This window comes from Barbus barbus (genome assembly GCF_936440315.1).
Source record: "Barbus barbus genome assembly, chromosome: 42".
Classification (NCBI taxonomy): Eukaryota; Metazoa; Chordata; class Actinopteri; order Cypriniformes; family Cyprinidae; genus Barbus; species Barbus barbus.
The window spans coordinates 16,581,256-16,593,311 of record NC_136720.1 but is presented as its reverse complement, the minus strand read 5'-3'; the positions used below and the strand labels follow the sequence as shown (position 1 = coordinate 16,593,311).

At 36.3% G+C, this 12,056-nt stretch overlaps 2 protein-coding genes across 3 annotated transcripts; one reads left to right on the top strand and one right to left on the bottom strand.

Annotated features, from left to right (window-relative positions):
- Window positions 1-564: 564 nt before the first annotated feature.
- LOC306861855 (aldo-keto reductase family 1 member B1-like) lies at window positions 565-2,772 on the top strand (the record flags this gene model as incomplete). The annotated part of the gene is made up of 10 exons (XM_079404333.1): window positions 565-627; window positions 857-1,024; window positions 1,317-1,433; window positions 1,527-1,604; window positions 1,695-1,817; window positions 1,919-2,025; window positions 2,102-2,183; window positions 2,348-2,431; window positions 2,544-2,626; window positions 2,730-2,772. The coding sequence occupies 10 exons, from the start codon at window positions 565-567 to the stop codon at window positions 2,770-2,772; spliced, it is 948 nt and encodes a 315-aa protein (XP_079260459.1).
- A 2,399-nt stretch (window positions 2,773-5,171) lies between these two features.
- Window positions 5,172-11,881, bottom strand: LOC306861794 (PR domain zinc finger protein 4-like). 2 transcript variants are annotated; one of them, XM_079404276.1, is made up of 12 exons: window positions 11,765-11,881; window positions 11,389-11,439; window positions 11,187-11,302; window positions 10,875-11,063; window positions 9,052-9,816; window positions 8,829-8,978; window positions 8,420-8,538; window positions 7,677-7,762; window positions 7,448-7,575; window positions 6,920-7,348; window positions 6,420-6,588; window positions 5,172-5,854 (listed from the first exon to the last, which is right to left on the bottom strand). In XM_079404276.1, exons 3-12 carry the CDS (start codon window positions 11,299-11,301, stop codon window positions 5,515-5,517), a joined length of 2,490 nt encoding a protein of 829 aa, XP_079260402.1. In that variant the 5' UTR covers window position 11,302; window positions 11,389-11,439; window positions 11,765-11,881; the 3' UTR covers window positions 5,172-5,514. The 2 variants fall into 2 exon arrangements, with proteins under 2 accessions (XP_079260402.1, XP_079260401.1); XM_079404275.1 differs by having other exon boundaries at window positions 11,769-11,874.
- Window positions 11,882-12,056: the final 175 nt, after the last annotated feature.

Sequence of the window (12,056 nt, the reverse complement as noted above, 5' to 3'; positions counted from 1 at the left end):
AGAGTATTCATTATGTGCTCAAAATGTTCAAAATAACAAACGCAGATACTTCAGAGCTATGATCATCAGATTTTAGAAATCACAAACTATCTAAATATAAACTCTTAAAACTGTCTAAATGAAAGAAAGAAAGAAAGAAAGAAAGAAAGAAAGAAAGAAAGAAAGTTATATACGGCACAAAATAAGTGCAGATGTATTTGCTGAAGTTATTACTATCGATATATCATGTCATTTATGTTTTAAAAACCAGAAGCAATCACAAAAATATCTAATGTCTATAATTACTATTATTTTAAATTTATTTATTATTTTTAATAATTAACTTATTTTCTTTCAAAATCTCCCTGAACTACTTAAGCAAGTCTGCTTTTTGTTGGAATGATGCACCTCCTTCCAAGGGGTGTTTCCAGACCTGACCAATCAAATCCACTTACAAGCCCATGTAATAAAAAGCTTCAAAAGAAGAGGCTGCTGCTGATGCAGAGTGTGTGAAGGCTGTAGAAGTGTGCAAACTAACAAGTGCGTTATATTAGGTCTAATAAGTGCTTTATATTAAACGTCATCATGACATTTGTAACTCTTAATAATGGAGCTAAAATGCCAATTATTGGACTGGGAACATGGAGGGTGAGTATTCACATTTTTCTTTTCTTTTTCTTTTTTTTTGTACAGTACAGTTTCATTCTGGATGGTTTCAATTATACCAATATTTTTTTTTTCTGTTGCTTATTGTAGTTTGCCAATTAAACACTAGAAAATGTGCTATTTAATGCTTTTCACAATTTAATTTTAGATATTTTATAATAATTGCAAGGTATATTAAGATTTATTAGTAACATTTTGAAACCTGCTCCAGTCTGCTCCAGGAGAGGTCACAGAGTCCGTAAAGGCAGCTATTCTGGCCGGCTACCGCCACATCGATGGGGCCCATGTGTATGAAAATGAGAATGAAGTTGGGGATGGAGTCAATGCCATGATTAACCAAGGAGTGGTGAAGAGAGAGGACCTATTCATAGTCAGCAAGGTAGAAGCACATGTAAAAATCAGTATCTGAGGCACATGACAGGAGTCGTGGTCTCACAAGGCCAGTCATGTGCTTTGGAGTTTCACACAGCATCAAACCATGTCACAGATCATACACAAGGCATTAGTATAACATGTATTATTGTGTGTTATAATCCACTGTTACGTCATGCACTGATTACTGAAATATAAGTCATGGTTTAACAGTTAAAAATGTAGAAAAATGCTTAACAAATACATTATTTGAAAGGGACTTTGGCCATTAACTAAATCCTGCATTTTCTTTTTTACAGCTGTGGTGCACTTACCATGAGAAACACTTGGTAAGATTAGCCTGTGAAAACACTCTAAGTGACCTAAAACTGGACTACGTTGATCTCTACCTCATGCACTTTCCCATGGGCACTAAGGTAGTACTAATAAGTATATAACTAATAATAAATTAAGAATTGCTTGTATTTCCTGTGCATAATTAATGCTGATCTCTGTATTAAAATTGGCAGCCTGGAAAGGAGTTTTTCCCATTCGATAAAGATGGCCAAGTAATTCCAGACAACAGCAACTTTCTAGAAACATGGGAGGTAATGAATTTGAGATTTGTGTAACTCACATTTGATAGTTGATAAAAGAACAATTGCTGTTTATATTAATGTTAATGTCTTCTCACAAAGGCAATGGAGGACTTAGTGGATGCTGGGTTAGTCAAGGCCATCGGTGTCTCCAACTTCAACCAGGATCAGATTGAGAGAATCCTGAATAAACCAGGACTCAAGTACAAACCTGCCAATAATCAGGTATTGTGTTGCTTGCAGTAAATCTGAAGAACTTAAAATGGGTTAAGACTTTGCGGTTCACTGGTGCCAAAATCTTTCCAATAACTGCTTTTCACCTCCAGATCGAGTGCCATCCATATCTGACTCAGGAGAATCTGATTAACTACTGTCAGTCCAAAGGCATTACAGTCACTGCATACAGTCCTCTGGGTTCCCCAACTAGACCATGGTAAGTACTCTCATTCGTTAGTTAATTAATAGTGAGATGGCTATAAATTACTTCTCATATATTTGACTTTCTTTAGGGCACAGGCAGGTGAGCCATCACTGCTGGAGGACCCAAAGATCAAGGCCATTGCAGATAAGCATGGTAAAACCACAGCACAGGTAGGTGTAAACTTGTGTTTTTAATCAGTTATGAAATGCTGACTAAGTTCATGCATCCATCAACTTTGTAGTACAATGTAAGTTGAACCTTGTAATATTTGCATTACACATTTTTACATATGCCTTCATTTTATGACATGCTAAGCAAGGAACTTTCTTTCCAGGTTCTAATCCGCTTCCATATGCAGAGGAATGTTGTGGTCATTCCCAAATCTGTAAACCCTAAAAGAATCAAAGAGAATTTCGAGGTATTTCCATTTTAATTAAACCATGTTCTACATGTTGCAAAAGTACACTAGATATACAAGAATAACCCAATCTGTTTTCATAAATGGTCAACATATACTTTTGTCGCTACAGGTCTTTGATTTTGAACTGAGTAAAGAAGAGATGAACACCATAATTGGTTTTAATAGAAACTGGAGAGCTTTTATGCTGGAATGGTGAGTCATCGTTATGCAGATTTGCAGTGGACTTTGTATCATTTGTGTAGTATTAGGTCTCTAGTAATGTTAACTAATGGCCTCCTTTGCCTTATTATTGCAGGGCTTCCAAGCATAAGGATTATCCATTGAATGCAGAATACTAAAGCGTTAATTAATCCAGTTTCTAACTGCAATTTGAAGTAAATATGACTCCTGCATTTCTCATTAAGGATAAATGATGTCAGTAATCTCAGAGATTGCAAGAAAGATATGAGCAGCATTTATTCAAGTGTAATAGTCATTTGACAGAATAAATGTGGTTAATTGTAAAGTAAATTTCAAGTGAGCAGTTCAGCCAGAGAGCTGTTTGATGCAGAACTTTATTTGGATTTTTTAAAGCATACATCAATACAGTAAACGAGAGCTGCTCTTGTGTACTGGAAGTGCTTTTGTTATTTTATGAAAGTAAGGAGTGTTTATTAATTAATATAAAAATATATATATATATTCTCAGGACCAACACTTTCTCATGTTATCTGCCTAATTGTGTAAAGTGTATGAAATTATTAAAAAACTAATTTTTTACTAGTTTCTCAGACATCTTTGATTCATTTGTGTTGTTTTTAGGGCCGGGACTTTAACGCGTTAATTTAGATTAATTAATTACACAAAAATAACGCGTTAAATTTTTTTAACGCATTTTAATCGCACTTATTTTTGCACCGCGGAACGTTTCTCACTGGATGAGTTTCGGCGGACCGATTATACTGCAGTGGAGACCGGTCTTGCCAAGCTTCCTTGGAAGAACGAACTCGGAAGTAACTTAGAGCCCTGCGCGGGACTGTTTTCTTCATTCCGCTCCCGCCGAATTTCTGACCATTACCGCCCGCTCCCGCAACGTGTGTGTTACACTCCCACCCGCTCCCGCAATATGTATGTCCACTCCCGCCCGCACCCGCAAAACTCTGAGAATTTATTCCCGCACGATAATAGAGATGCATTGATTTTGTGTCTTCTCCCGTCCCGCAGGAAAAACAAAACGTATTGTATTGCTATTATTAAATAGATTCATGTTTGTTTCTGTCCCTGACCTGCATGTATTCTGACGCACTGGTAGGTAAGATGAATATAGCCTGGGCTATCGGGGACATCTAAAACGCTTAGGCTACCGCGCGTTTCTTTAGACTTCAAGTACTTTGATTTTGTTGACAATGACATCATGTCGCTAGGCTACCTCCCGATCCCGCAGTGTTTTTTTTTTGCCGCCCATTCCCGCCCGCACCAAAATTCAAACCGCCCGCTCCCGCGAGATTTGCGTTGGGTCCCTCTACTCAGAAGGACGCGAGAACACAGAACGCACACTTATGAGAACTGAGATGTACTGAGTTCTTGCTTAACTGACCGCATAGTCTCAGCATAAACAGCGACCAATGAACAATAAATATTACAAAATGTCATAACTTATTAAAACATTTCATACTATTATAGATATTACTTTCATATAATTGTATTGTTTTATTTTACAGCGTTATATGTTTTACTGTTAAGATTCATTTTAATATGCCAATAAAAATGCAGACTTTCTCCGGGTCTTATAACTTTATTAAAATTAACCAAAACGATAAATGTTTACTTTCAACTTGAAGAGCCGTTAAGTATTTGTGAGAGCGACTTTAAAGCTTACAGGCTTCCGTACACCGGCCACCCACAGTGTTTTCTGGGATTTCTAACGGCTCGATTCTCTCAAGTCTGCACTCGATGCATCCTCAGTTTCAAGAACATATCCGGGCACTTTCATGCATCCTCTATACTTGCGTTCTTGAGAATTGGAACTGAACTTCGACGGTTAATGATGACGTAGAACGAGAACACAAGGACGCAAGATCGCTGAAGAACGCATATTGAGAAACAGCCAAAAACAAACCACAGTGAACATGGACAAAGAAGCTGATGAGACCGCTTTGGTTGGCCCTGTGGATGGGAAATTTAAAAATCCATATAAAAAAAACGTACTTCTCACTGTTCTCAGGTCAAATATTTATATGCGATTAAAATGCGATTAATTTCGATTAATTAATTACAAAGCCTCTAATTAATTAGATTAATTTTTTTAATCGAGTCCCGGCCCTAGTTGTTTTGTCATGATACATTAAATGCAAGTCTTTTGCACTAAAGTAGCAACAGTTTGAAACTGTCAAAATATTAGCAAACATAACTTTAGTATAGTGGCTGCTATATTAAGGCTTGCTTTAAATTCCAAACCTGCAAATCACATATTACAGTAGCATTGTAAGGAAGTTTCTCAGTAACTGTAAGATTCGCAAAGCAATGAAATGAAGAGATTTTCAATGGCAGAATCAATGGCAAAAATCAGCTATCTTGGAAACAAGGAACCTGTTTTCTAGAACAGCATGTTCCAAGATGTCTTCTTTTAATACTCAGCATTAAATGGGTAGTCTAGGGGGTGGAGCCCTGCAGCCAGGAAAATTGGTTTTTCATTTGCATCAAATGTAGTATATTATGACGCATAATTATTTGCATTTTAAATAAAATGTTTGCACGTAAATTTCAAATTTCATTTATTTACAATATAAATACAGAGTACAGGACAGGCATGGCTCCAGTGAATGAGCTCACTGAACAAAAAGGTTATCTCAGAAAAAAAAGATAAAGGAAAAAATTTACAAAAAGGCAATGTCTTTTGTTTATTGTTTGACCAATAATTTATAAATTTAACAGTGACACCACTTAAAATTATGTGATGCATATTTTTTCTTATTTAAATCTAAATGCATTTCTGTTGGCCATTTGATTTAGGCATACACAAATTTTGGCATCGGGAATTAAAGGCTGATGGGCAGAACAAGAACAAATAAATAGGCTAAATAAGGTTTGAATTCATCCCATCACATATTTTTTTCTGAAGTATATCCTCTCATGCCTATTCCACACTCCTCCTCGTCGGCTGGATTGATCTGTCCTTCAGCTTCCCTCTCTTCTTCCTCATCATCATCTTCCTCCTCGTCTTCCTCCTCCTCCCCTTCCTCACCCTGCGCTGGCCCTCGACCGATCTTAGGACCCTTGCAGATTTTGAGGTGGCGTGTGAGGTGGTATTTAGTGAGAAAGCCCTTGTTGCACTTTTCACAGATGAAGTCCCGTTTCCCGTCATGAGAGTTCAAGTGTTTTTTGAGATGGTCGGTCTTCAAGAATTGTTTGTCACATTTTGGACAAGTTATCTGACGGTCCCTGGAATAAAGAAAGGATAAGCAAAGAAATAAGGTGGCTATTAAAACAGGTAAGAAAATTATATGCTAAGAAAAAATTATGATTATGACAGGTTTACATTATTCCATATATGTGTAAATCATATTTTTAAATTGTTTTGTCAGGGAAAGTAAAATATTTGGAGAACATGCTCTTAAAGATAACATGCAACATTCTCAGTGCATAATGTTATATATTACATAAATGTTACATATTACATTTAAATGAATTTATTATATTTAAATACAATTTTTCAACAGGAAAATATTTTAGGATTTGATTTGACTATGAAATGTAAGAATTTAATAATAGCTAATATTATCTATAATAATAACATTTTCCATTATTAGTTACATTTTATATTACATATAAAATATATTAATATAATAATACATTTTAAATATAATAAAGTGACGAAAGTCACTTTATATATTTATATATTTTAATAAATATAATATATAAAATAATAATGCATATCATTAATTTATATATTTTAAAGGGATATTTAAAATGTATACTTTAAATAAAATATGAAATATAGCCTTACAGTGAATGTGAATACATGTGCTGTTTGAGATCTTGTTTCCTCACAAACATCTTGTCACAATGGTCACATTTAATGTTCTTGGCACCAGTGTGTATAACCATATGAGATTCCACATGTGCTTTCTGAGTAAAAGACTTCCCACATACTGTACACCTGAAGTTCTTCTGCCCTGCAGAAAAAACATATATATTTCATGAGCAGAGCAGTAATGATGACAGCAAATTTTTCTGGCCAATAATAAAGTAATTTCACTGAAAACAAATTAAGCTCAGGTCATATACCAAAATTCATAAACCACTTTGTTTCTATAATGCAATGCATTTCCAAGTGGGGTCGGATGCAATTTTATCCATCAGGATTGGATTTTTTTTAAAGTCATTAAATTATAATGGATAAAAAATGTTCTTACTTTATTATTATTATTATATCAAAATGGCTTGTTATTACAGTTTTACAATTGTGAACAGTTTCAAATGCAATTATCTACAACGTGCATTTACCTGTGTGGATTCTCAGGTGTTTTCTGAGATTACTGGGATCACTGAAGGCTTTGCTGCAGTAGCTACACTTGTGTGGTCTTATGCCCATGTGCCCCATGAAATGCACATTTAGCTTAGTGGACGTAGTGAATGCTCGTGTGCACATGTTGCATTTATACTTCCTCTCGCGACCGTGCCCGTTGCTGCTGCTGCTGCTGGAATGTTCATTCACATCGGAGTGGCACTGCCACTGTGGGGAGGAAGCGGAATGGGACGACTCATTGATCACCTTTTCCTGTGACTGGGATTGGTTGTGTGTAGCGTGAGCAGGGTGGTCTTGGGTGGGACTGTGGCTCTGGGCATGGCTGTTGAGGTGGGATTTAAACTCTGTGAAAGAGCCACATTCTTTTCCACAATGACATATCTGGCCCTCTGGTACTCTGGGCAAACCTGACGAGACACAGAAATGAACAGATCTTACATGGATATACAGTACAATTACCTTCTTACAGGTTGAGGCAGAGGGTTCCATGCAAGAGGAAGTCCCACCTAGCTGTCTGCTGTAGTCCCTGCTGTAATAGAACAACAGCTCCTGATCTGGCAGAATCTCTCTGGATGTGCAGAAATACAGCTTCCCGTTGTCAATATATGCCACGAGATTCTGTTCCTCTGTAGTCCTGCAAACAGAGTTGATTTTAGTGTTGAACTACCTGATTGTTTTTATACAACGCATGGTTTCAATACTGAGCTGAAAAAAGTTTTTTAAGGATGTGGTTACCTTGCTTTCCGTACAAACATCATCCAGTTGCATTCATGCTCATCTGTCGTCACAATACAGAACTCTTGGATGTCATTGTGGAACATCTACATTAGATTAAATGCACACTGATCTATTAAAGCCATTTTTAGGATTACAACATGACATGTCAATGTAATAGTGAATACAATTATGCAGATGATGCCATTTAGTAGTATGTACTACCTTGCAAATGTATGGGGTTGCAATTTTTGAGCCTTTTATGATCACCAAGGCTGATTTTTTTTTTAATTCAGTAAAATATTATTGCAATCTAAAATAATTGTTTTCTATTTTAATAGCCTGTGAATGCAAAGCTGAATTTTCAGTAGATCCAGTCTTCGGTGTCACATGATTATTCAGAAATCATTCTAATATGCTGATTTGGTTCTCAAGAAACATTTCTTGTTAATTATCAAACATTCAAAACATTTGTACTGCTCAATATTTTTGTGGAAACTGTGATTTTGTCAGGATTATTTGATGAATACAAAGGCCAAAAGAACAGCATTTATCAGAAATTAAATTTTTTGTAACATAATAACCGTCTTAACTGCCATTGTTGTTTATTATGTTTATAGTTGAATAAAAATATTAATTTCTTTAACTAATAATACTGACCCCAAACTTTTGAACAGTAGTGTGCATTCAAAAATCTAAAAGTAAAGATTTAAAAAAAAAAGTGTTTGGTAAATTCACTTGATATTTAAAAATGTGTCAAGGACCTTCCATATTTGAGGAGTATCCTTATCAGACCAGTCTGTAAGTTCTACACTGCTACAGTGCTGTCCGACCATCGGCCCAAAGCAGGTCCTGGAGGTTATGGTCTCTCTAGCAAACACACCTGAAGGAAACAAAAAATGGCTTCAGCAATCAAACAAAATCCTCCATTTTCTTTTAATGGAATAAATCCAAAATCCTCCATTTTCTCCATTTTCATTCCTCCCAATCCTAATTATATAAATAAGTTCTGAGCAATATTAATAAACATCATGTACTTATTAGAAGGTTAGATTTTTGCTTGTAGCCTTGCATAATTTACTGTTATTAATTTAATAACTACTGTAACATTTATCATAAGCACACTACACAAAGTATTAACAATATTTTGAGAATTGTACAGAAAGTATGTACCAATGGGTTCATCAGCTACAGAAATGCGGAGGCAGAGGGGGCGGGGCAGAGAGAGGCGGGCTCTGCTCTGAATGTGCGTGTCTGGGATGAATGTGACGGGTCCATGCTCAGGGCAGTCCGACGGATATGACCGCTCACATAAAGTGCACCCTAAAAAACAATAAAATTCATGAAATTGGACTAAAACACATTCCAATGCTCAAAATCAGCAAGCAAATCTTACATATGTTGAAGGCAGTAGCCATGTTTTCCTTATTAGATGTCGAGTCTACTAGTTGTAAAGTAGAGTTCACTAGCACTAGACTGTTGTCCGGCCCAAGAGACACTTCTGCGGTGATGGGCGACACATTAACAGACTCAAGTCCCATTCCTGAAGGTCCATGTAGAGATACCGGTTCTAGTTGAGCCTGTGGCGGCATGGCCCCCGTGAGCACCACACTAACCACCCCAGAGTTCAGTTCTCCAGTGGAGTGCAAGACTTCACTCAGCGTCCCTGGACCTCCCGCTCCTGTAGTGCTGGCTCCTACTCTGCCGCCCATGTGCTCCTGCTCCATCACCACTGGGAGCTCCAGTCCTGCTCCATGCAGGGGCATCACACCTCCTGAGGAGTCCACACCTGCCAAACCCTCATGAGGCTGAGGTCTGGTACCCAGTTGTTGCTGGGTCTCTGCCACCACCACACCCTCCATGGTGGCCAAGTCCTCTTCCATTCCATCGGGAGACATCGGACTACTTACACGTGACTCCATGGTTAGTCCTGTGGCGTCTAGCTGAACTTCGTGAGAGCCTCCTTGGTGGAGATCAGCCTGGCCTCCAACCTGTCTTGTGTCTAGGGTCACCAGGCCTTGTTCTAGAGGGCCGCCGGGGCCACTGTATGGGTCTAAGCCAGAGGGGTTGTTGTTGGACACGGAAAGAGTCCCATCCATAGTAAGGCTGCTGGGATGAATGTATTGGGGAGGGGGACGATCTGCCAGATATGACAGAATACCTAAAGAGATTAAAAAAAAAGAAGAAAAAAAAAGAAGAAAGCTAGATTTCATTCATTTGATACATTAATATAAATAGATCTACAGCCCCCTGGGGTTCCATGAAGGTACTGCATAGGGTCAGTGAAGTGATATACAATTAAAAAATTATTTTAAATTAGCTTAATTTGCTCTTAAGCTTCATTAAAATGTATTTTGGCAGAAATAAAATATTTATATGATATATTACTTCTGCCAACAGTACATTTTAATTAAAGCTTTACAAAAAAATAAAGCATATAAAACATTTTTTATAGAATTTCAAAAATAAAATCTGTTTATAAAATGTATTTAAATGTGCTCAATTTGCTCTAAAGTTTTATATTATGAAATGTGTTGTTTGCTGAAATAACAATAACAACTTTGTATATAAAATACACTTTGTATTTAAATAGATTTAAAAATGTAATAATTAATAAGTCCATTCATTCATTCACTCTTTCCTATATTAAAAATGTATTTAAATTAACTTAATTTGCCCCAAAAGCTTGATTAAAAATGAATGTATTTTGGTAGATATAAAATATTTACATATAGACAAAAAAATCTATACATAAAAATCTATTTTAATATGCTTAATTCATCCTATTAAAATATATTTCTGCCTACAATAAATAAAAATGAATTGGCTCAAAAGCTTTATATGAAAATATTTTTCAGCAGAAATAAAATATTTTATTGAATATATTATTTCTGCCAACAATAGGTTCAGACAACACTATAGAGCGAAATAAGCACATTTAAAATTTATATTTTAATATAGAGACTTTTTATTAATAAAACTTCATCTTGAATGATTAAACAAACATACATTTCTCTCTGTTTGACACTAAACAGTGTGGCACAATGAATCCAGGATCCTTGCAAAAAGTTGTGAAGATATGTTAGTTATTATTATAAGATAATATACCGTATTATTAAGAAATTCTAGATTTATTGTACATTAGCGGAATCCTTAGGTCCAACACAATTGTCAGCCACTGGTTTAAAATGCACCTTAACATTTTTTCAGTAACATTACCTGGAAGGATATGTCTGAAGTAGCTGCTCTCCAGGTGTGGGTATGGAGGAGGTGGTAATGTATAATTTCTCTCTGGAAGGCCACACATAACACCTCTGTCCCCTAAATGACCCATGGGTAACATCAGGGACAGTGCAGAAGGAAGAGGCCCAAGTGATGGACCCAAGCTGGGTATAGCGACTGGCATGCCTGAAATAAAACCTGATGTGTTACTTCTCTCTCTCTCTCCAAATATATATATATATATATATATATATATATATACACACACACACACACAAACACATATCTAAGAGGCATTTGAGTCCTGACCTGGAGTGGTGATGTGATTGTGCGTTGGGGATGTGGGGAGGCAGAGGTGACTTGCACTCACAGGTGGCACGCTGAGCTGGTCCATGCCCACTGGGCTGAGGTTCATGTCATTCATGCTAAATAAACGAATGTTATTGCATTTAAAATATAACTTATATCATAGTGCTTGTGCAGAAACAGACGTGGATAAATGTTTGTTTACCTGACACCACAGATCACTTAAGGCATTGATGTGATGGATGCATTCTAGGATCTGGAAAAGGGAGGGATTAATCTTTTTAGTAATTACAACATTTAGTTTAGATCACAGCATTCCATCATCAGCCTCTTTAAGACAAGTTTTACAGTCATTCTGGCAGTGAATTTACTTGACAAGCTGTCTTGGTCACTAAACCGATTACGAAATACTAATAACTCATACTAAATATCAAAAATATATGTATGTATCCGCACATCGACAAAAAAGAGCCAGTAATGCAGCCAGTGTTAGCCAGTTAACTAGCCTAAGACAAATTAAATAACAGAAGGTGTTCGTTGCAAGGTATATATATTATTTAAAAGACAAACAAATAATTTACCTACTATAAAGAACAAATATTAATCCTTCCGTGGAAGATTTGTGGTATGAAAACAATAACATGGCTAAAGGCAAACAGTGTATGACTCAAGGTGGGTTATCTTTCAGAATAAGAGTCCCTCAATATGCTCTGAGATTAATAACATGCCAAACTGATTTATTGATTGATTTACGTATGTATGTTTTTATTTATGTAATATATTATACAATACTAAAGATAACCAATAGTAGTGTGGAAAAAGGTAGCGCGAATTAAAATATACAAATAGGTAAAATGCCAATTTATTTGCGGA